At 36.1% G+C, this 25,418-nt stretch overlaps 1 protein-coding gene across 1 annotated transcript in view; it reads left to right on the forward strand.

Moving 5' to 3' along the window:
• The window catches only part of BMPR1A (bone morphogenetic protein receptor type 1A), a 128,771-nt gene that overhangs the window by 95,635 nt on the left and 7,718 nt on the right, over positions 1-25,418 (forward strand). The window contains exons 4-9 of the mRNA XM_064487967.1: positions 518-680; positions 4,987-5,089; positions 10,551-10,647; positions 10,808-10,907; positions 19,451-19,595; positions 23,682-23,874. Of these exons, the coding sequence (XP_064344037.1) occupies positions 518-680; positions 4,987-5,089; positions 10,551-10,647; positions 10,808-10,907; positions 19,451-19,595; positions 23,682-23,874 (801 nt within the window). The remainder of the gene's footprint in view (positions 1-517; positions 681-4,986; positions 5,090-10,550; positions 10,648-10,807; positions 10,908-19,450; positions 19,596-23,681; positions 23,875-25,418) is intronic.

Consider the following 25,418-nt stretch of genomic DNA (forward strand, 5'->3'; position numbering starts at 1 on the left):
AGTCCCTGTGCTCTCACAGTTCCCTTACTTAAGTAATTAAAATCCAGAGCAAGATGCTTAGTAACTTCACTTCCACATAGAGGTACAAATTAAAGACTTACTTTTTTTAAAGCCAGTCACAAGTTTTGAACTAAAGAATCTAAAAAAAGAACCATAATTTGTCTATTTTTCAATGATTGGAAACAGTCTCAGCATTTCCTGAAATTGCTTTCCATTTTGTTCCTTTCTTAGAAGTTCTGACCACATCCTACCGTGTACCACTCTTGTTTGTCTTTCACTAGCGCTAAATTGTGACATAGTCGTCTGCATATAACCCACAATACTTGGGATAGTTTTTCTATGCATTTTAGGTTGTTAATAAATATTAATTGTGAATGAAATTTATTTTTAATTAAAAAACATCTTTGCTGCAATTATTGTGATAAGAAAGCTTAGAAATTTCTCCTCACTGAAAATTGGAATGAAACAATTAGCTTTTCAGAAATGGTTTATTTACACTTTTCCCATTTGAATACAGGGCAGAATCTAGACAGTATGCTCCATGGTACTGGGATGAAGTCAGACTCCGACCAGAAAAAGTCAGAAAATGGAGTAACCTTAGCACCAGAGGATACCTTGCCTTTTTTAAAGTGCTACTGCTCAGGCCACTGCCCGGACGATGCTGTTAATAACACATGCATGTAAGTGTTTCATGCAGTCCTTCTTAAAGTTATAAGAGTAGGGTTGCATTTAGTGCTATTTTAAGAATTGTTTACATTGCCTAAGTTTTATTTTTCCTTTAACTTTGTATGGTATCTTTCTAAAACCAAAAGCTTCTTGTTCTTTATATAGGAACCCTTATTACTATTAAGTGATTGATGGTTATTTTCTTAGAGTAACTTTGTAATACAGCTTTTTAAAAGAGGTGAAAGGAATCATTTGTCTTAACATTTTGCACTTGTTTAATAATTTTTTATCATAAAGCTATTGATGCTCATTGTAGAAAACTTAGACATTACCAAAAAAAAAATGAAAATTTACCTAAAACCTTGTAATTCTAAATTGGTTGAAATATTTTACAAATATTAAAAATGATATCGTGATATTTAATTTTATGTTATTTTCTTATAAGTGAACTCCCCAATCCAAATCTGATTCATATAACTACTTTAATTTTTCTGCTCAGTTTTATGTTAACTATTTAACACATTTACATATGATCTTGTAATTCTATGCCATATTCTTTGAGGACATTAAAGAGTTGACTTCCCAAAAAATCTGAGTAACTCAGTCTCTTCAGTCAAATTAATTGTCTCCCTGTTACAAAGATGTAATAAACAACTTGTTTGTACTTTCCTAGTAATTTTATGCTCTTTGATTGTGACCAGATACAAAGCAAAAAAAGTATACATGTAAAATACTGAAATTATATGATGGTTCGTCATGTCTTAGATTTATTGTTTATCCTCTGCTGGTATTGTGACAGACTGGGTGATCTGTTGTAGGGGAGGGTTCCCGACATTGTCACCAAGTGATTTTTCGGCAGACTTATCTGAGGTGCATGCCTGATATATGTGGGCTATTTGTTAGTGGCTTAGTAACCCAGAGTAAAACCGAATTAACAAGTTTAACAGAATTTCACCCCACACTTAATATGGTCTCATTACAGAAAATGAATAATTCTGCAAGTCTTTAACTTACTGATATGAACAGTAAGTAGGAACACAAAAAAGCTTTTAGAAGTTTTTTCCGATCCATTAAAGCTTTAATGAATATAATAGGGGAAGATTCCAGCATCCTAATACCAAAATGATGAAATTTCATTAAATACAAATACATTTATGTAAATTTCTTGAAAATTCAGCTATTCAGAAATTCTTCCCTTTTTTCCCCTATCATATTCAATAAAAAGTACCTCTCTTGGCAATGTGAGAAGGACTTGGCCTGTGTTGTGGCTTTGAAGATTGAGGAAAGAAACCATGGGCCAAGGAAAGCAGGCAGCTCTAGAAGAGGAAAAGGCAAGGAAATGCAGGCAGAAAGGAAGGCATCTTGTCAGCAGCTTGATCTTAGTTCAGTGAGGTTCACGTTGGACTTCTACAGAACTATAAGATAGGAATTCTGAGTTGTTTTAAGCCTAAGTGTATGGTAATTTGTCACAACTGCAATTGAAAACTAATACAGATACCAAACAAAATAATCATTCCAATAACAGATTAACTGCACCTCTGATGACTGTTACAAGCAAGAGTGCCACAAAGCTATGTTAATAGGGGTACCTAATGTAGATTGGGAATAAATGTCCTAAGGCCTACGTGTATCATTTTAGAACCTTTAAAATGTAGACTTTTCATGCCTTTCCAGTCCCTGCTTTGGTTCTCACCATCTTCCATTGCATCCACCATTGTCCTGATTAAATTCCTAGTACTCAGAACACCATCCAGCGCATACTAAGATCTTAATAGATTAAACTCATTATCAATTAATTAATTCATTAATTAATGAACACTTGAATGATTAATAGTTATATTTGTGAGTCTGAAGGAAAAAATACAGATTTGTGACTTGTAAGTGTTTAGGTGTTGGCTCTTCTTTTGAGAAAGATGTGGGAGATTATAGAAAGCAGAGAAATAGAGTCAAAAACAGAATCTTGGGAAATACCAACATTTAAAAAGTAGTCAGACAAAGGCTTAATTTCCCGAATATATAAACAGCTCATACAACTTAATAACAGAAAAACAAACAATTCAATCAAAAAATGGGCTGAAGACCTAAACAAGCAATTCTCCGATGAAGACATACAGATGGCCCATAGGCACATGAAAAGATGCTCAATATCACTAATTATCAGAGAAGTGCAAATCAAAACTACAATGAGATCAACTCACACCAGTTGGAATGGCCATCATTCAAAAGTCCATGAACAAATAAATGCTGGAGAGGGTGTGGAGAAAAGGGAACCCTCCTGCTGCTGGTAGGGATGTAGCTTGGTGCAGCCATTATGGAGAACAGTATGGAGATTCCTCAAAACACTGAAAATAGACCTACCATGTGATCAGCAATTCCACTTCTGGGTGGGAACTTTAAAGTGGAAAGATACATGCACCCCAATGTTCATAGCAGCACTATATACAATAGCCAAGACATGGAAACAACCTAAATGTCCATCAACAGATGACTTAGAATCAGAGAGAAGGAAGGACCAGAGAGACAGCTCAACATCAGAGTCAGGTTTCTTTCGAGAAATCTGCAGAGGGTGTCTCCAGTGAGACTGGAGGCCGCTCTCTCGATAGAGACTTGGTTATTTTATGCCTGGAAGTAGGAGCTGATTGATGGATTCTTACGCAAATGAGGGGAGCTGAAGGGTAAATGCTGATTGGTGGAGTTTTTTAAAGGGGCGTGTCTGAAAAGAGAGGGGCCTGATGGATGAACTTTCCTGCCAGTAGTTCTCACTCAGGTCCCTGGAGGGTTTTACAGGCAAAAGGCAGAAGTTGTTACTTGTGATTGGCTGGGCTTCTCCTGAAATAGCAGCAGATCAGGGAAACGGAGTTGGTCGTATCTATCAGTGACTAGATAAAGAAGCTGTGGTATAATTATACAATGGAATACTAGTCAGCCATAACAAAGAATAAAATAATGCCATTTGCAGCAACATGGATGGCCCTAGAGATTGTCATTCTAAGTGAAGTAAGCCAGAAAGAGAAAGACAAATACCATATATCACTTATATGTGGAATCTAAAAACAAAGACACTATGAACTCACCTACAAAACAGAAACAGACTTGCATACATAGTAAACAATCTTATGGTTACTGGAGAAGTAGTGGGAGAGGGGCTGTATTTGGGACTTTGAGATTTACAAATGTTAGCCACTAGAAAAACAGATTTTTAAAAAGTTTCTTCTGTATAGCACAGGGAACTATGTTCAATATCTCGTAATAACCTTTAATGAAAAAAAATATGTGAAAACAAATATATGTATGTATATGCATGACTGGGACATTGTGCTGTACACCAGAAATTGACAAATTGTAATTGACTGTACTTCAATTTAAAAATAAATAATAAATATACATTTTAAAAAATTAAAAGTAGTCAGAGATGATTATACATTGAATGTGAACATAGAAAGATACTAGGTACTTGATGGAAAAATAAAGATTGTAGAAATTTAGATAATTTGATTAGACTATTGAGAAACACATAATCAAACATATACATCACACACAGAGCCTGGGAAGAAATTGATGAAAATGTTAATTAGTTGTGTTTGGATAGTATGCATATTGGTAACAACATATCATGACAATAAAGAATATTGTTTTTTTCTTTCTGTATTCCAATTTTATGGAATAAAATTTAATCATATTTTTTAAAAAGTGCCTCTCAGGACCTCAGTCTAGTTTCTCAAATATACTTTTCTTTGTCCTTGAGTCTGTTTATTTATTATTGTGTGCAGTATGGGAATACTGAAAGTCTTATGGGTGAGAAGAGACAAAGTTATTTTTAAATATATTTTTAAACATTAAGATTATTTACTTTACAGAGGGAAGGTATAGCTCAAGTTGTAGAGCACATGCTTAGCATGCACAATGTCCTGCATTCAATCCCCAGTACCACCTCTGAAAACAATAAACCTAATTACCCCCCAAAAAAACTTTAAAAAAAAAGATTATTCACTTTATATAATTTTACAAATCATCTTTCTGTGATCACATGACTATGATTAGCAAAGAGAAATTACATAGTATTTTATATTTGGGGGACTTGTTTAATAGAAATCCTTTTCTGCTTGACATAGGTTCTTATTGGACCTTCAGGTCTTAGTTCAGACATGACAACTTTCATTTGCTTTAAAACCCATATGGTTTTGGCAATAAATTACATGTGAATGCAGTTCTAATTCAGAACTAAAAGCCATCAGCACCTGCTCACATTCAAGCTGAGATTTTATTAGTACTTTCTAATGTGAAGTTGTTTTTTGTGTCTGTGTGTGTGTTTTCTTTTAGAACTAATGGGCATTGCTTCGCCATCATTGAAGAAGATGACCAGGGAGAAACCACATTAGCTTCAGGGTGTATGAAATATGAAGGATCTGACTTTCAGTGCAAGGTAAGATCCAACTTAGGGCCTATGAAATAAAGAAGGGAGGGGCCACAGGAAAAGCATCGGTCCCCCAAGGAGAAGTGTGCCTGGTCTGCACACTGTTGTGTATTCTGGTAAGCAAATGCATTGGAGCCTAGCTCTTCCTTCAAGTAATATGACTGTGCCAATTGAAGTTACAGATTACTTTTTAAAAAGTTTTAAATCGTTCTGTTTTGAAATTGTCAGGCCTGTTAAAAATGATACTGTCACATGTATTTGTAGATTATAAAACTGACTGAAAAGACTTGAAGATGATGGGCCATAACCTTTGTATCTCTCTGAAACAACTTAGAGACATTCAGTCCTTGTAAGGAGATCTTGGTGGAGGAACTTTAACTGCAGCAACAAAAGAATCAGTGGATTAGTAATAGTTTATGAACATCCTGATGGCTTTGACTAATAAACCTAATCCCTTCAAAATCCTGTGTAGTAATTTTGCCCCAGAGGATCCTTCCAGTGTTTTTGAAAACAGCTCCAGAGATAACTGTTCGTTCACAAATTTATGTCTCAGCTATTTTTGAAAATTATTCAAATTAGTAAAAAATTCTCAGGGTTGGTAGATACCCTAAAGGTTATATGTTTCAACCTCTCAGCTAATGTTTGGGTTCTGCCCCCCACCCAACCCCCCAGTACACACCGTTACATCCCATCTGTTTTCTGTATGCTGCACCCATAGTGTCGGGCTCATTACCTCCGAAGCCCACCTGTTTCATCTGTAGTAATGAACTGACCGTATCCTTAGAAAGCTTCTCCTTCAAGTGATGCAGATCTCTCTTCCTTCCTGCGTCTTTGGACCATAGAGAACAAGCCTAATTCTTCTTAAATATAATGGCCCTTTACTACGTGAAGAAATTTTTTTTTTGTCCTGCTTTTCTATCCATATCTTCTAGTCTTTGCCCAATGAAAATGATAGTTCAGAAGGACTTCAGCTCTTCCTTGAATGATCAGCTTTAGAGTTACTCTTCAGTTTCTCAGTGTAATATGCAGAATTGACTGTGGGCTGGCCAAAAAGAAAAAAGGCAAAGAATAAGTAACTCCTTTCCCTTTTTCCAAATACAGCCAGATCTTGTTTAGATGTTTGTCACACTGTTTTCTCGAAACATACCGAGCTTCCTGTCAGCAGAAATCCCCAGATCTTTCACTCATGCTGCTGCTCAGCGACATCGTTTCCATCCTTTATTGGTGCTGTTGGTTTCTTGACAGGAATAAGTAGATGGGAATGAAATGAGTTTTGTTACACAGTTGTCACATACTTGTCTATGTTAGATTTTATCCTACTAAAATTAGTCTCCCACTCTAACTTGTCACGATTTGGGGGATGCTAATTTGTTTTTTCCAGTTCCATGCTATTTGCATATTTATCAACCGCACATACAGTGCATTTTGTAATCACTTAAAAATACTGAAGAGCTATCAGTGGTTATAGCACTGAGCTTGGCAGTAGTAACCAGTGTCTTGCAGGCCCCCTCAACTAGGTATGTCCCAAATGAACTTACCAATATAATTTAGCTGTTAAGCTTGACAGTCTGTGTTTAGATGTACATGCTGCCTTTTACTAGTTGTGAAACTTTGGTCAAGGAGCTTTATTTTCTTAAGTTGTTTTTCTCATCAGGAAAGGAGTTCTTGTAAGGATCAAATGAGATAGCCTATATGCAAAGAGTTTAATTTAGCATACTGGCACGTAGTAAGGGCTGACGTAAATGTTAGCTTTTACTATATTGACGATGTAACTGAGGAGGCTTTAAAGTGGGACACACATATCTCTGGGTGTACACAGCCTACTTTACACAGGGATCCCAAAGGCACATGGATAGTTTTAAGGGAATCAGTTTGCAGGTCCAGAACTTTCATAGGTCCAGTTGCTTAATATTGATCTTCCTGAGACCAGAGCTTCTCAAGCAGTTTCTCTTTTACTTTCTTCCTTTTCACAATCACCCTTCTCACAGTTTCCAGATCAGTGGCCCGGAGTGTAAATCCTCAAGTTTCCAAACAGTGTTATAGTTCAAAATCTAAGTATCAGTGTGGGGAACATGGGGCTATCAAATATATTTGCATATCTGGTAGTTTTCATTTTTTTTACTTTCGACCATATCGACAATAATTTTTCATAATAGGATCACTATAGAAGTTATAGCATATGATTGGAAGGTCTTTAAAGTTAATGCCAGACTTTCTCATTCTAGCAGTAATTGTCCATGAATTTATGAAGTCCTTGAAAAGTCCATCCATCTCAGACCTCTCCAATAAAACTTTCATTTTATGTTAGTATTTTAATAAAAGTTATTGTATATTATTTTGATTAATTTTTTACTGGTAATAATTGTGATGATAAATCAAACCAGAATAATTTTTTAAGACTTAAGACATACTATCACAGGAAACAGAATGCATTTATATGTGTTTATTTCTGATATGGAGAATTACATATCAAGATATAGTACATTAGGGCATAATTATTGTGGAAGATGTGGAAAGGGATTAGGAGCTCAAGGAGAAAAAGGAACGCTATAAAAATTTCAATTGTTAAAGAAGCATTTGTTCATTTTTTTTGAAATAATGATAATGGATATCGAATTTCTGTGCTATTTAGATCCTGCTGAATAGATTTAAGTGTGATGTAACCATTTTATTTTAAAATATCATGTGCAGTAAAACAAATTATCAGTACATTCTTTGCAGCTATTGATGATGAAAAAGTTTAGGTGTCAGCCTTAAAATACATGAGGGGATACATTGTTTTTCAGAATTCATTTAAGGGTTACACAGGCAGAAAACGCTGACCACCACTTTTCTCATTTTCTGTATGTCTTGCTCCATATCACCCTTCACTTGCCGGGCACCTAACCTGAGCAGAACAGGTCTTGTACGACTGTCTTAAGCCTTTTCCTCCAGTGCTTCCACATACTGCCAGGTTTGGATCAAAATAGTTTCAAGTGATAATCACCATGCTTCTCCTAGACCTTGATATTCCCTCCCACCGTCCAGGCTCTCTTGTTAAATCTAGCTTATTGTGTTTCTTCCTGTAGGATGAATTATTTCTCAGAAGCCGCACTGCCATTCCTTGTAATTTGGTTTCAGTTCCTTCCTCATGCACCTGCTCCCTGCAACCCCCCCACCATTCACGCTGACTAGATAAGTTTAAGTTAGAATCTCCTGTTTCATGAATGCCAAGTGAATTTTTTCCCCACAGGGACTTTTATTGCCCACATAAATCCAGAGACGCAAATGGACTTGGGCGGAACATGAGAGTGGGGAGTGCAGAAACGGGAGAGGTTGTGTCACCCAGCTCCATAATCTAGACACACCTAACTTCTGCCTACCCAGATGTATAGTTAACCTACGTAAGAAAGATGGGAGGTGACTCTCTCAAGTTACTTATTCTCGGTGAAGCCACGTTGAGTCTTCCAGGAGGCTGCAAGCATTTTTGGCTTATTCTAGAATCTTGACTGGGATCCGTGTCACGTTCACTAGAGGAAGAAGAATTGATTTATTGAACATTTGCCATTTTGATTCAATATGCTGGGTGCCTCATATATTTTTCCTCATTTTCTCCTAGTTTCCCTTTTATAAGGCAGATACTTTTTATCCTTCATTTTACAGCAGAGGGAAACTAAAGCCCAGAGAGAAGTAAGTTCATTGCTCAGGGTCACAGAGTTAATAAATGGCAAAGCTAGGATTTAAGCTATTTGATTCCAAAGCCCTTGCTATTTCATAATACTGTGCTGCCCCCAATCTGTTGTTGGCAGTCTTTCTTTCCCCTTTAAAGGTAACATAACGTTTAGCTGTCTAGTTTCCAGCACTCCTTATTTGTAAAATCTTAGAATCGTACCTGTCTTTCAGCCCTCTCCAAGGTGCTCTCATCTTCCTGTTATGAACTCAGACAGGACACAGAAACATTGTAGGATACTTCTGGGATATCAGTCTCACGTACTGGTGTTTGATCTGCCTTGCCTTCATTCCTGTTACCATCCTTGCTAGAGAAGACCGAAACAAAACGGGAGTTAAGGAAGTGTACGTTTTCCTTGTCCTCCATCACCTGGTGTTTTGTCAGCAATACTGCATGTATGGCTTGGTGGTCTTCTAGCACTGCCAAAGACCCTTTCTTGATTTTTCTTTATATTTCCTCTACAAGGCTAAGCTCATTTTGAACTTTAGCCTTCCTAGAACTATTTTTGGATGCTTCATACTTCTTTCATTCATCTTGAATTACATACTCTTCATTCCATCCTTCATGTAAGTTTTCTCTGGATCTGTCATTTTTTTCAGAATCACCTGTGTAACTCCTCAGATGTCTCTCTTTTTCTTTTTATGATTATTTAAAGATAGAAACTGTTAAAAAGTTTAAAATTCAATTAAAATGTAAACTTCTGCTTTTGGAGGTTTCTAAATACTCTTGACCTATCTTCTCTTACAGGATCTCAAATCCCATATAGAATCCCATATTGATTCCCTTATGGACTTTCATAGTCACCTTTTTAAGTAATACCTGATTATACCCAGGTTTCTCCTTTCTGATATTTAAGAATAACGTGGTCGAATTCTGCTTATATTCTTCCTACTTTTATAATGACAATTTCTTTCCATTACTAATTTGGTCTAGAATGGCACTTCTCCCAGGCAGTGCTGAAATGTCAGCATTCAAGTTAAGAATTTCTCAAATACTATACTTTTAATCAAATAAAACTTCACCTATAATTGTTGATGTCAGTTCCCATGACTGCAGTCTTTCCCTGTGCTCATTTTCTGGTCTGTTAGGGACACATACCTGGTTGCTGGTCTCTAAAACTCTCAGGAATATTGTTTCTATATTTTGCCCTTACCCTCACCACATACGCTTTGACTTGCTTCCTTATTGGGTTCATTAGTTTCAGCAGAGTTATATGTAGACTCAACAGTGTCTTCCGCCTACTTGACTACCTTTTTCTAACTTGTCATTTCTTTGGCCTAGGGTAGCCTCGACTTTTTAGTCTGATCTTAAATCTCATTCATCTAAGTCTTGGTACTACTATGAGATCATATTTATCCCACTACTTTATCTTTTTAATAAAATGCAATACCCATATTTTTTAGGAAAAGATCTCATGACTTTAATTACTTTTTTACTAAAAACAGATGAATAGTAGTACTTTAAGATATGCCAAAGTTTTGATAAAAAATACTTAATAAACTTTTGCTTATCTGTCGTTAAGTTATAGTATAGTGATCTAACATACCAACCACATACATACATTCTCCTTGAGAAAAAATATTTTGGAGTCTTCATTGTTTCACCACAGATTCAAATTTTTCAATAATTTTTTTCACACATATAATTTGTAGGTCATTTTCACTCACTGAATTAGAGATTATATTTTATGAATATTTTAAAAATTAATTATCAGTTTAGTATATCAAATCATTTCTAATTTTATCATTACTCTTCCTCTAGGATTCACCAAAAGCCCAGCTACGCCGGACAATAGAATGTTGTCGGACCAACTTATGTAACCAGTATTTGCAGCCTACACTGCCCCCTGTTGTTATAGGTAGGTTAGCCGAGAAAAGTGCGATCATGGTTCTCAGTGAAATATTTCCTCTGGTTTTAACAGTAAGCAAGCTTTCTAGACTTTAACACTACAAACTTATTTTTTCCTCTTATGATGTGATAGAAAGGTAATGTGTTCACTTTACTATTTCCATTGTCAGGTCCATTTTTTGATGGCAGCATTCGATGGCTGGCTTTGCTCGTTTCTATGGCTGTCTGCATAATTGCTATGATCATCTTCTCCAGCTGCTTTTGTTACAAGTAAGATAATTATTTTGATGCAAAATATTTTGTTGAATATTAGATATAAACAGCTGTTCTTAAAGCCAGTGGGCAGAAACCAGTGACCACTGAATGTAATGCAGAAACTATTAACTTGTATTCTCTGATTGTATCTCCTGTAATTAACTAAATTACAGTTTTCTTAAGGGAAAAGAAGACCTTACTACCAATCAGTCAATTGGACACAACGTGATACTTCTTGTTATGTTCATGAGTACTTACGATTTTCTTATTTATAGAATATTGAACCTTCTTATATTTAAATGTTTAAAACCTGTCCCAAGAAATCAACTATATATCTTGTTATTCTTTAGTTATTTGGTGGTTCAGAATTTTTGCATTTAGTCATGATTTCAGAAGACAGTTGCTAGAAGAGAAGAGCTGTCAGAGGAGGGCATAAACTTCAATAATAAAACATCGTCCTGGCATATGAATAAACAGAGAGATGAGCAGAACAGGTTACTAGACCCATAAGTAAACCCAAGTGTATGAAGAAAGTTAGTATGTGATAAAGGTGACATTTCAGATCACTGAGGGAAAGTAGACTTACGCAGTAAATGGATTTGGGAGTGGATAGCTTTATGGAAAAAAAAATGAAGTTGAATCCATTCCCTACACTGAAATAAATTTTAGCCAGTTTGGAGCTAGATAGGTATAAAATGAAATGATTAAAATACTAGAACAAACCTTGGAAGAATTTTTACAAATAATCCCAGAGTCAGGAAGACCTTTCTGAGTCTGACACAAAACTTAACAAGCAAAAAACAAAAACAAAAAAAACTCCACACCTTAAAATTTAAAAAAAGACTGCTAGTATTAACTACATAAAATGAAACTTTACTATGTGGCAGAAGCCACCATAAATGATCAGAAGACAGACTAACAGTGAAAAATATCAGCAGCTTATATTACAAAAGAGCTGATTTCTCAAATATAAAGAGCTTCTATAAATCAGAAAGAAAAATGTCAATTCAGTGGGAAAATGGGCAAAAAAAGATGAATACATGGTTTCTCTAAAAAGAAATATATATGGCTCTTAAGAGAAAAATTGAAAGATGACTTAAGACTACTCATAATGTGAAAAATATGGATTAAAATCATACTGAGATTGTTTTTCACCTGCCATACTGGCAAAGCTTCAAATATTTGATCATAGATCTTTTAGATACAGAGGCAGATTAAGCATATTAATTTACTTTTTGTTGCCGCTACTAAAACAGCATTAAAGAGTTTTTAACTTTTTTGTCCAACTAGGACAAGGAGACAAGATAAGAAAAAAAGCTTTAGAATCTATAAAGTTTATGAATGAGTAGGGACTTTGCAGACCTAAAAAATCTGAATCCCAAGGCTAGAAATTAAGACAAAAATCACCCAATTTGTACTATAAAATTTCCTGAGAAGCTCAAGAATTAACAGTACCAGTTACCTCTGGAAGTAAAGTTGAGGGTGACTGTAAAGCCAGGAGGATTGCTTGAAAGTATTTTTAGAAAGTCAGATGCTATATTAGTTATGCAATACTGCATTAAGAAATCACTTCCAAACTTAGTGGCTTGAAACAGCCATTATTATCTCTCACTGTTTCTATGGGCCAGGAATTCAGGGGTGACTTGACTGGGTGGCTCAGGATCTTTCATGACATGCAGTCAGATGTCAGCAGAGGCTATACGTACTTATACCTGAACGTTTGACTGTAGCTGGTAGACCCCCTTCTAAGACAGCTCACTTCTGAGGCTCGCATGTTGGCAGGAGAACTTAGTTCTTCTGATGTGAGCCTCTCCACAGAGCTGCTTGAGTGTTCTCCCAGCATGAAGCCTGGGTTTACCCCCAGAGTGAGTGATCCAGGAGACCAAGGTGGAAGCTGCAATGCTGTTTATGATCTAGACTCAGAAGTCACACCATCACTTCTGCCATATTCTGTTGGTCACACAGTTCAGCCCTAGTGCTTTATAGAAGGGAATTAAACAAGGACAGGCATACCAGGAGGTGAGAAACTTTGTGGGCCACTTTGGAAGCCAAGTACCACAGATGTTGGGATCCCTACTCCTATTCTGAGTAATCACGTGACTTTCCATCATCTCTCTCTAACGGAAGGCTGGAAGTGTTGTTTCCTGCTACCTTGCTGAATTCTTTTATCAGCTCTAGTAGTTTCTGTGTGGAGCTTTTAGGGTTTTCTGTATATAGTATCATGTCATCCACATGACATGATAGTTTTACCTTTTCTCCTCCAATTTGAATCCCTTTTATTTCTTCATCTTGTCTAATTGCTATGGCTAGGACTTCCGATACTATGTTGAATAGAAATGGTGAGGGTGGGCATCCTTGTCTTCTTCCAGATTTTAGAGGGAAGGCTTTCAACTTTTCACGATTGAGTATTATGTTAGCTGTGGGTTTGTCATAAATAGCTTTTATTGTGTTGAGATATGTTCCCTCTATGCCCACTTGGGTAGAGAGTTTTTATCATAAATGGGTATTGAATTTTATCAGATGTTTTTTCTGCATCTGTTGAGATGATCATGTGATTTTTCTCCTTTCGTTGTTGATGCAGTGTATCACATTGATTGATTTGCATATGTTGAACCATCCTTGTGTCCCTGGGATGAATCCAGCTTGATCATGGTGTATGATCTTTTTTATGTGTTGTTGGATTCTGTTTGCTAATATTTTGTTGAGAATTTTTACATCTGTGTTCATCAACAATATTGGCTTATAATTTTCTTTTTGGTAGTGTCCTTGTCTGGTTTTGGTATCAGGATGATGGTGGCTTCGTAGAATGAGTTTGGGAATGTTCCTTCCTCTTCAGTCTTTTGGAAGAGTTTAAGAAGGATCAGTATAAATTCTTTGCATGTTTTGTAGAATTGCCCAGTAAAACCATCCTGTCCTTGAAGACCCATCATTGATCAGATTTACAAGGTTAGTAATATAGGGTATTCATTCACATTTAGCTCAACTTTAACAAAACACAAATTGCTATCTATAGCAGGCCATAAAGAGGTAAGATTAATGTTACAGAGGGGTATATTTTTCCACATATTAAGGTTAGTCTCTTTTATGTATCTCGTTAATATTTTGTTTCACTTTTTTTCTGATGTTTTCTTCCAGTCTAGATAAATTTGCAAATTTATTCTTCTTGAATCTAATTGACATTCATGATAACGTGACCCTCAAAATTAATACCTTCTCTAAAACCTCATCTCTAATCATTACCTCCCTTCATTCTGGATGAGCTGTTATTTCTGTACTGTTCTGCCAGTTCCTTGTACTTTCCTCTGATGTGGAATTTCTATCCTCTTTTGTAAGTAATTTCTTTGACCCTTAAAAACCTGGTTAGATCTCATGATCCACCACCAAAACATGTATTACTTTTACTGTACATTTTTTGTTTGTTTGCTATCATTTGTTTATTTATAATCATTTGCCTAAAGTTTGTTTTTCCCAATGGGCAGAAATCTCAATGATAAGCAGAGATTACCTGTCCATTAATACTGATGATGACCAGCTGATAAATTACCACTTTTCTGTTTAATTATTAAGGATAAACATGGTGAATCAGTGTGTCCCCCATGCTTGATGCATGGATCCCCACTGAATTTTGTTGATGTTCACCAACCTCCCCTTGGCCCAGAATGTCTGCTTGGGAAGCAGTATCACAGATTAATTTATCAGATATAAAGTTCATTTCTGGCTTTATAATCAGCCCATCATTCTGCCTACCATTAGAGGACTCTTGGTCCCACAGCAGTTAAACATTAAAAATGGATGATTTTTTAAATTAAAGTAATTATAGCAAAAAATATTACAAAGTAATGTCTCATTTAATAAAAATAATAAACATTGTACACTCAAAGAAAGGAGCTGCCAGTCAGCTTTAAGATGATTAAAAAGAAAAAAAATCTTTTATATTCATTTTTTTAAGTCATGAATCAGCACTCTTCATTTATTTGTTTAGGTCCAGGTTTTTATTTGATGTAATCCTCCTGCCTGAAGAACTTCCTGTAACTTAATTCCTTGCAGTGTACGTCCACTAGCCGTCCTTCCTCTCAGCTTGTTTGAAAACTCTTTTGCCTTCATTTTCCAAGGGCGTTTTCACTGGATGTAGAATTCTAGGTTGACATCTTTTCCTCAGAGATGTCACTTCACTGTTTTCTGACTTACATGATTTCTTTCATAGTTCTTATCTTGATATGCTGTATGTAGTTTTTTTTTCATGGCTTCCTGTAAGATTTTCCCTTAGAGGGAGGTTATAGCTCAAGTTGTAGAGTACATACTTAGCATGGTTCAGTCCCCAGTACCTCTACTAAAACTAAAATAATAAATCCAATTACCACCCCACCCCACCCCAAAATAACAAAAAAAATTAAAGTTTTTTTTTTTTTTTAAGATTTTCCCCCTTTATCTTTGGTTTTAAACAATTTGACTATAATACATTTAGGATATGTGTGTTTCTAGAAAAGATGGGGTACTTACTCCCATGGGATGGGTTCACTGAGCCTACTGAATCTGTATTTTGATGTTTTTCACTATTTTTGCAAAATTATTGTCTACCGTTTGTTCAGAAATTTTCTGTTTATCTCTCTTCTCCTTTTGAGACTCTAATTCACGTATTTTAGGTTATTTGTTACTGTTTCACAGCTCTTATATTCTTCACTGTATTTTTCTCTTTCTTCTTTCTCTTTCTTTTTTAGTTGTAATACTCACCTATTTTCAAGTTTACTAGTCTTTTTCCCTCAGCTGTGTCCAGTGTACTTGGGCCTGTCAAAGGAATTCTTTGTCTCTGACATTGTTTTACATTTTTCAAAGTACCTGTCTGACAGTTCCAACACAGGAGACTTCTCTGAGGCAGGTTCCAGTGATTGCCTTGCCTCGTGACAGTAGATTATTTTTCCTTGCCTTTTCACATGCCTCATAACTTTTGATTGAATGCTTTACATCATATTTAGAATAACAGACTAGGATAAAAAATATATATACTCACCTGAAAATGGGCGTGCCTCTTCTCTTAGGCTGATAGTGTGGGGGAGTGGGTCAGTCAGGAGTTAAATTGGGCTTGGGCTCTGTTTAGGGTTTGGTCTGTGTCTTCAGAGCATTACAGGTTTCAAATTCATTTGGTGTGAAGGACTGAAGTTACAGTGTGCTTAGAGTGGGGTTTGGGTGCGGAAGGGCTTTTCTCTGCTTCTGCTAACCTCAAGCTTTCACTGCGTGCCTGCCCCACAGCAGAGTGTCTCCGTGCTTTTGCTCTGCCCCAGAGGTTGCTGTTTCATGTTACTCACGATGAGTGGGAAGTGGGAAGTGGGGGGACGGGATGTCTGTTGACCTTAGGTAGGCATTTGCGTTGTTAGATCTTAAAATTGAGGTTTTCTCAGTTTCATCCCTTCCTCGGCATTAGTGGGTCTTGCCTGATGGGGGTAAGGGAAGTGTTGCCTACTCACCCCCCAGAGGCAGAGGGATCTGCTTCTACTCTTTTCCCAGAAGTAATGGATCTGCCTGTGACCTGCAGGTGAGAGGATTTGCAAGAAACAGTGAGATCCATGTGTGGATAGTTTACATAGTCATAAAAATGCAAACAGTGAATATTGATGTAAGCAAATAGTATGCTGTAGCTATACTGGGAGGATGTGAAGATGGAAGTATTTCTGTTTGGGGAAGGGGCAGGGATGTTAAATGATGAGTTAATTCCTCATCTTCCACAGTGTGAAATCAGTAGTTAAAGCCTAAGACTGAAAAACTGAAAATGTCAATATAAGCACGTTATTTAGAAGTAATAAGGTAAACATTGAACAAATCAGCTTAGAAAAGTGGAGAATATTTCATTCTAAGATGTACAAAATGGGTGAGAAGAGGAGAGATGAAATGAGAGCCGCTGTTGTGTTACTAAGCCTGAAGAACTATATAACCTAAAAATAGATGAATATAGAACTTGGTGAAATTAAAAACGAAGTCCTAATGGTGTTAGGGCACCAGGGTGTGGATGAAAGTGGTGGGGAAAATGGGCGCTCATAAAGTGGTGGAGGGATTGTAACTGACTGGTATAACTTTCCAGTTCAGAATTCCAAGTTCAGTTCTAACGTCTAGTAATTTGTTCTATAAATGTGCCAGAAAATGTTTTTATTTCAGCCTTGTATGAAATAAGACCAGAAACAATCTAAATGCTACCAGTAAAGGAATGGCTAACACCATGCAATGGAATACTGTATAACCATTAAAGGAAAAGGAGGCTCTTACGTACTGCTGTGGAGTAATCCCCCAGATGTATATTGCTAAGTGAAAAAGCAAGATGCAGAACACAATGTATGGTTTACTACCATTTCTGGGAGGTAAAAGGGCAGGGGAGATGAACACCAATGAGTGTATGTTTTGTTTGAGTATATATTAATGGTCTCCAGAAGATTATCCCAGAAACCAGAAACAACTCCAGTTCCAAGTTCCTTCTAGGGAAATGAACTGGATCACTAAGGGATAGGGGCAGGAGGAAGATTTTTCACTGTATACCCTTTTGTGCCTTTTGGATTTAAACCATTTGAGTCAATTACCCCTATAAAGTTTTAAAAATAAAATTACAAAAATGGTTAAGTATATTGGACTATCTATGTAAAAACAAATCTAATTTGATATATTCTCTAATTACCATTCATTATATAAATTCCAAATGGATTAAAGGACTAAATGAGAGAATCAAATTTTAAAACGTTTAAAATGTGTTTATAACATTAGAGTTGGGAAGGTTTGCCTTAAACAAGACACAGAAGTATATGTCAAAAGGGAAAAAAGATTGATTAAAAGCTGGCATAAAACACCATAAATAGAGTATAACAGTGACAGACTGAGGGAAGACTTCTGTAACATAATTATCAAAGATTTAGTATCCACATTATATAAAGAAGTATTGTGAATCAATAAGAAAAAAGGTGAAACACCCCAGTTAAATAGTGTGCAAAAAGTATGAATAAGCAGTTCATAGGAAAAAAAAATGGTGAAAAAATACAATTCCTAGTAAATAGGAAAAAAATTGAAAACAAGTCACTATTTCATACCCATAAGTTGGCAAAAGTCTAAAAATATGACAGTTCCAATTATGGATTAGAATGTAGGGAAATGTAAATTGTGATATTACACTTTTGGTAGAAGTACAAATTATTCCACTTTGGTGAGTAATTTTGATGATAAATGAACATTGAAAGTATGTATATGTTCAAGAAATTCTTATATATGTGCACAAGAGAGGCATAGAAATGTTTTTTACAACACTGTATTAACAAACTTTTGGAAATAACTAAAATATGGCTGTCAGAGTAAGTTGTAGCAAATCCGTAACAGGAACACGAGGGACCATTTAAATCATTTCCTTGACAGGATAGCAGTGGCCGAGAACAGGGATTCCAGACCTCAGCCTGTGGGTTTGGTCACAGCTTCACCACTTAGCCAGCCATCTGACTGGGGACAAATGATGAGCCTGTGGGCCAGGGTTTCCTCTTTTGTAAAATAGAAACAATAGTATTTACCTTTTAGGAGTTTTATAAAGATGAAGTAGGTCACAGAACAATACCTGACACACTCAACATCAGTAAAAATGAGCTGTTGTTTTTTCAACGTATTAACGCAGGTAAGTATGTAAAACATAAGGAGTTTTTTTTTAAAGCAAGGTGTAAAGTAATAATACAACATATGCCATTTATATAAATTTATATCCAGGGAAACGATATTATTTATGAATAAAGACATTTATGGTGAAAGTATAAATACATAGACAGGAAGGCTGTAACCACCTTTAGGATAGTGCTTGTCTCCTAAGAGTAAAGGAGGGAAGTGAAATTATCAGGGAAATGACTGCAGCTTCAAATATTTTTAGTGTTAATTAAAATCTAAAATATAGCATAATGTTAATATTTATTAAATTTAAACGGTTTATACATGGGTGCCATTTAAATTAATCTACTTGTATGTTTGAAATATTTTCGTAATTTGAAATTTTAAGAAGAGAAGCCTTCAAGAATATCAGAATAAATTAAGAGGACTTTTTGAGTTTCTTTTCCATAAACTAATTTTTTGCTTTTTATAAATGGAAATATATTGTTCATTTTAATACAAAACTACATACTTATAAATTCAAATGAAAAAATGTATATAAAATAGAAAGTTGATATTCCTATATCCCCAGCAATTACTGTTATGTACAACTTTCTGTATAACCTTTCTGATCCTTTTAGACAAGTATAGACACATGCAATTAAAAATTTTTATAGCTAGGATCACACTATCCATGCTGTTTTTTAATCTTTTTTTTTTTTTCAGCTGCCAACATAACGTAGATGTCTTTCCATTTTAGGATAGTATATAGCACTCTACCTCATAAACTCCATCTCTGGACGTTATTTTACCAGATGATACATTACCCTATGATAAGACTAATTTGGATATGATCCCATTTGAAGGAGGGATGATAGTGTCGATAACCTCAAGATCTTTCTTACCTTAGAATTTTGCAGTTTCAGAATTCTAATGTAGATTATTTTCTGCTTTTTTAAAAGACATTATTGCAAGAGTATCTCAAGCAGACGTCGTTATAATCGCGATTTAGAACAGGATGAAGCATTTATTCCAGTTGGAGAGTCATTAAAAGACCTTATTGACCAGTCACAAAGTTCTGGTAGTGGATCTGGACTACCCTTATTGGTAAGCTAAAATGTCATATCACCGTGAATGGTTGATTGATACAGAACGTGTCCTCAAGTGATGGTAAACCGCATGATACAGATCAGGGGACATTACTTGATACATTTTTTTTCTTTTTATTTAGAAAGATGGTTGCAGTAACGCAAGATGAAATTAGTTAAAATAAGAAATACAAAATAAGAAAAATAGAATAGGCAGTTAAGGTAGAGCCACAAGCAAGGTTAGGAGAGAAAATGTGACCGTGAAGTGCTGTGTAAGTGCTAGAGCCAGCTCCCCAGTTTTAACAGCTGCCCTGAAGACGAGTCAGGTATGAAACTGCTTGCGTCTGTAAGGTTAAACTGACTGGGGACAGTATAACCATTTCAGATTCTGAAATCAGAGGGAACTTTCTCCCACAGATCGTCATAGAGAGGATACTTCCTTCAGTATAATACAATATTACCAAAACGTAATTCATAAAAATAATTATAAAAGGAGTTGTAAATAATTCTAAGAGGGTTATATGTATCAAAATATTCAGACTTAGGGGTCAAGGGGACCCTTATAACAAGCACCAGATATCCAGACAGATTTTAATAGTTTAGTTGAATTTGTCTAAAGTAAATACATTGATCTCTAATTTTAAAATTCATTGAATCAAGTAATTCTGTAGTTGAACTGGAAAAGTAAAAGTAAAATTGTCTTCATATGTGGACGACAAGATTGTCTACATAGAAAATCTCAAGGATGGTAACACAAAGCTACAACAACTAGTAAGTTTATCAGGGCTGTAGAATATAAAGTTATTGTATAAAAGTCATTGAATTTATGTACACTGGCCACAGACGATTAGGGATTAAAATATTTAAAGCAGTATCATTTAAAATAGCATCAGAAACATGAAATATTTTGGAATAAGCTTAACAAAATTTATGTAAGGCCAGTGCACTTAAAAAAATTGCCAAAAGAAATTAACAAAACCCTTAATTAATGGAGATGTATATCCTGCTTGTGAATCAGAAGACTCAGTATTAATATTTTAGTTATCCCAAATGGATTTATAGTTTTGGTTATAGCCAAATCAAAATCAGCAAACTTTTTTAGAAATTGATGAGCTCATTATTCTAATGATTATTTGGAAATACAAGGAATCTAGAAGAGCCAAAACTATCTTGAAAAAGGAGAATAAAGAGGATTCACTACCTGATTTCTGAACCTACTGTGAAGTTACAGTAGTCAACACTGTGTGGTCCTGGCATAAGGATAAATACATACATCAGTGGAACAAAATGGAGTCTAGAAATGGACACACACACCCATGATCAATTGTTTTAAATGCCAGAGTAATTGAGTGGGGAAAAGACAGTGTGTTCAAGAAATGGTGCCGAAAAAGTAGATATTGACCCTTACCTCACTCCGTGTACAGAATTACCTTGAAATGCGTCATAGACCTAAGTGTGAAAGTTGAAGTATAAAACCTTTAAAAGAAAATGTTTTAGAAGATTATTGTGACCTTGGGTTGAGCAAAGACTTCTTAGGACACAAAAGTCAAGTCATTTTAAAAGATGGTAATTGGTCTTTTTCAAAATTTAAAACTTTTTCTATTCAGGAAATGCTGTTAAGAAAATGAAAAAAAAAGTCATAAACTGGCAAAAAAGATCTGATAAAGAATTTGTGTTGCAGAATATATAAAGGATTTTTTTTACAAGTCAGTAATGAGACAGACACCCAGTTTTTTTAACGGACAAAAGACTTGAGCAGACATTTTGTCAGGAGATATAAGAATGGCAAATAAGCACTTGAAAAGATGCTCATCATCATCATCAAGGAAATGCAAATTAAACTCATGAGATGCTGTTACACATTCACTAGTATGTTAAGTGTGGGAAAGAATGTAGATCAGCTGGAAATCTCATACATTGGACATTGGGAAACAGGTTAACAGTAGACTGAAAAGTTAAGCATATACTTTTTATACAGTGAAGCAGTCCTTCTGCTTAGTATGTATATGTGCAGACATGTCCATACAAAGATCTGAATATGAATGTTCATAGCAGCTTTATTCATAATAAACATAAATTGTAAACAACCCAAAAGTCCATTAGTTGGTAAATGGATAAACAAATTGTGGTGCATTCATAGAGAGTCCTGCTTGTCAGTAAAAGGGAATGAACTACTGACACATGCAGCAGCAGCACAGATGGTTTGAGAGCATTTTATGCTGAGTGGAAGAGGCTAGCATAGCCACAGAGACGGTGTATTGTATGTTTCCATTTGTGTGATACTCAAAACTGTAGGAACAGAAGAGAGGTCAGTGATGCCAAGGACTAAAGGTGGGTAGGGAGGGGTTGAATTTAAGGAGACAAATGGAGCTATTTTAGGTGATAGAAATAAGTGTTCTCTATCTTAATTGTTGTGTTGGTGATTACATGACTACACATTTGTCAAAATGCAGTTCTCAAAAGAGTGAATATTATATGTAAATTGGACCTTAATAATCCTGACTTTCTAAAAAAAATCAGAAAAGGATTTTATAATAAGTGGTAAATATACATCAAGTAAATCAATTTAAATATGCATAAAATCTAGCCCATTTTAACTACATTTCCAGCCTGGATCCTAGTGTTGTTTTTAATTTAGAGTGGCTGCTTATGCTTCTGAAAATGAAAGATAGCAATTTACATGCATCTTCATTTCAACACATATTAATGAAAGCACTTAACTGTACTTCAGGTATTGTCCTAAATAAGTATCTGTATTATGTGAGTAGTGGGGGGTGGAATGCAAACAAATATGTATATAAGTAGTAATAAAATTATAATGGCGTTAAGTGCAGCAACTGAGAAGAATAAGTGTGCTATGAAGGTGTTTAACAAAGAAACAAGACTCTTAGATAAAGGGAGCTGCACATGCAAAAAAGACCGAGACAGGAATGAACTTGAATGAGTTCTAAAAATTGAAATACGGTAAACAAGGAGTGAGGATGGGTGATTAGAGTCAGTGAGCAGGCTGGAGAGTTGGCAGGGGCCAGATCATGTAGGGTTTTACAGACTGAGTTGAAGATTTTTAACTATCATTTAGATTTTGCTACATGATAAACCACCCCAAAGCTTAGTGGCTTGAAGCAACAAACATTTATTATTTGTCATGATCCTGTGGGTCTTCTGGGCATTTCTTTTTCTGGAGTTGCTCAGCTAGAGCTAGATGGTATAGTTTATGTACATGGCTAGCAGCTCATATGATATCGCTTACTAGTTACAAGGTTCCCCAGCACAGAAGAAAGGGAGAAAAAAGGGCAGGCCCCAGTGCACAGACTTTACAAGTCTTCACTTGCATTACATTTGCTATTGTTCTGTTGCCCAAAGCTAGTCATGTAGCCAAGCCCAGAGTCTGTGGGGAAGTCTACCTAAGGGTATGTGTACTGGGAGGAGACTTGACCATTTTTGCAAATAGTCTCTCACGTTGACTAACCTGTTACTTTGTAGTTTTAGAATACATTGTACATGTTTCATCTTCTGCAAATACTTTTTCAATAGGTTGTTGTTTTATTTTGCTTATGGTTTCCTTTGCTGTGCAAAAGCTTATATGTTTAATTAGGTCCCATTTGTTTATTTTTGCTTGTGTTTCTTTTGCCTGAGTAGACTGTCCTAGGAGAACATTGCTAAGATTTATGTCAGAAATGTTTTGCCTGTGTTTTCTTCTAGGCGGTTTATAGTGTCATGTCTTATATTTAAGTCTTTAAGCCATTTTGAGTTTATTTTTGTGTATGGTGTCCCTGAGGGATGTTCTAACTTCATTGATTTACATGCAGCTGTCCAGTTTTTCCAGTCATCTTCTTTTGAATACATTATACTCCTCCCTCAGAATCTACCTGGGGAGATTAGTTCCAGGACCCCCTGGAGATAAGAAAATCTACAGATGCTCAAGTCCCTTACAGTCAGCCCTCTGTATCTGAGGATGCAGAACTCAGGGATACAGAAGGCTAACTGTTTACATTTTAATAGTGGAGTTGGCTGGTTGTATATATCATCCTTTTTGATGGGATGGCCTATTAGACCACTTTCTCAATCTTAATACATTCTTTTCATTTTACTTTTTTCTATAAAGGTTCAGCGAACTATTGCCAAACAGATTCAGATGGTTCGGCAAGTTGGTAAAGGCCGATACGGAGAAGTGTGGATGGGTAAATGGCGTGGTGAGAAAGTGGCAGTCAAAGTGTTTTTTACCACTGAAGAAGCTAGCTGGTTTCGAGAAACGGAGATCTATCAAACCGTGCTAATGCGCCATGAAAACATACTCGGTGGGTACATGTTTGACTTTGATCAGTGCCATATTCCGACAGGGTTAGTGGGATGCAGATGGAAGCCTTGCACGTGGGCTTTGAAAACATACGTGAATGTGCACTTGGCTAAAGGAAACCCAGTGGAATACACAGTTTAAATACGACCCAGTCCTGAATGGCAACCAACCACTTTACAAGCAGACCTCGGAGATGTTTCGGGGTTGGGATCCAGACCACAGTAATAAAGCACGTATCCCAGTACAGCAAGTTACACAAATATTTGGTTTCCCACTAAATATAAAAGTTATGTTATGCTGTACTGTCATCTATTAAGTGTACATTAGCATTGTACCTAAAAAAAAATTTGCACACCTTAATTTAAAAATATATTATTGCTAAAAACTGGCAAGCCAGTTACAATAGTAACATCAGAGATCACTGATCACAGATCACTGTAACAAATATAATAATAATGAAAAAATTTGAAGTATTGTGAGAATTGCTAAAACGTGACACAGAGACATGAAGTGAGCAGATGCTGTTTGAAAAACGGCTCGTAGACTTGTGGCGTGTCTGTATTTACTGTATAGGTATGTCTGTATTTACTACCCAACTGAGGAAACAGCAGTGCGTTTCCACTTGGAAGTAACGTAGTTTAGTGGACTTAACTCAGAGAGTAACAAAACTCGAGTCTTTTAGAGGTAATTTAAGCGATATTCTAGGGTAACTTGAATTATATGTACCTTTTGCCTACTGCAAGCTAAATCATCCCCTCCCCCATAAGATGTAGTTTCATTTATATTTTGTGCTTAGTAGGTCTCTCCCCCGATCCCCTTTTGCACAGTAGCAAAATAACCTAGATATGATCTGATCAGTAGGGTGCAAAACTTATCTGTCTTCCCCTTCTTTTCAGCTACTATTTCCCTGCCCTTTAATTTAGAGAGTGTATAACACATTGCGAAGAGTATAGTTTCCTATACTAATTGTATTAGTTCCCTAGGGCTATGATAATGATGACCACAAACCGGTAGCTTAAAACAGTAGCAACGTAATTCTCTCAGAGTTATGGAGGCAGAAGTTTAAAATTAAGGTGTCAGCAGGGCCATGTTCTCTGAAGGCTCTAGGGGAGGCCCCTTCCTTGCCTCTTCCTCCCTAGCTTCTGGTGACTGCCAGCTCTCTTTGGCATTCCTTGGCTTGGAGATAACACTCCCATCTCTGTCTTTGTAGTCACATGGCCTTCTTTCCTATGTGTCTGTGTCCAGGTTTCCTTCTTCCTGTAAGGATACCAGTCATTGAATCAGGGCCTACTCTAATCTAGAGTGCTCGCATCTGAAATTGACTGTATCTACAAAGACCCTATTTCCAAATAAGGTCACATTTGTAGGTGCCAGGTGGACATGAAGTGCGGTTGGGGTGTGGACATTACTCAGCCAAGCTCTCACTGACCTTTTTCTGAGGGGAGGGAGGTGAAGGGAGAAGGAAAGGAGGCAGGTTTGGGAACCTACCTGTCAGTGAGGCAGACTGAAAAGGCTGATGTGATGAGGCGTTGATGGGCAGATGGG

This window comes from Camelus dromedarius, chromosome 8 (genome assembly GCF_036321535.1).
Source record: "Camelus dromedarius isolate mCamDro1 chromosome 8, mCamDro1.pat, whole genome shotgun sequence".
Taxonomy (NCBI): Eukaryota; Metazoa; Chordata; class Mammalia; order Artiodactyla; family Camelidae; genus Camelus; species Camelus dromedarius.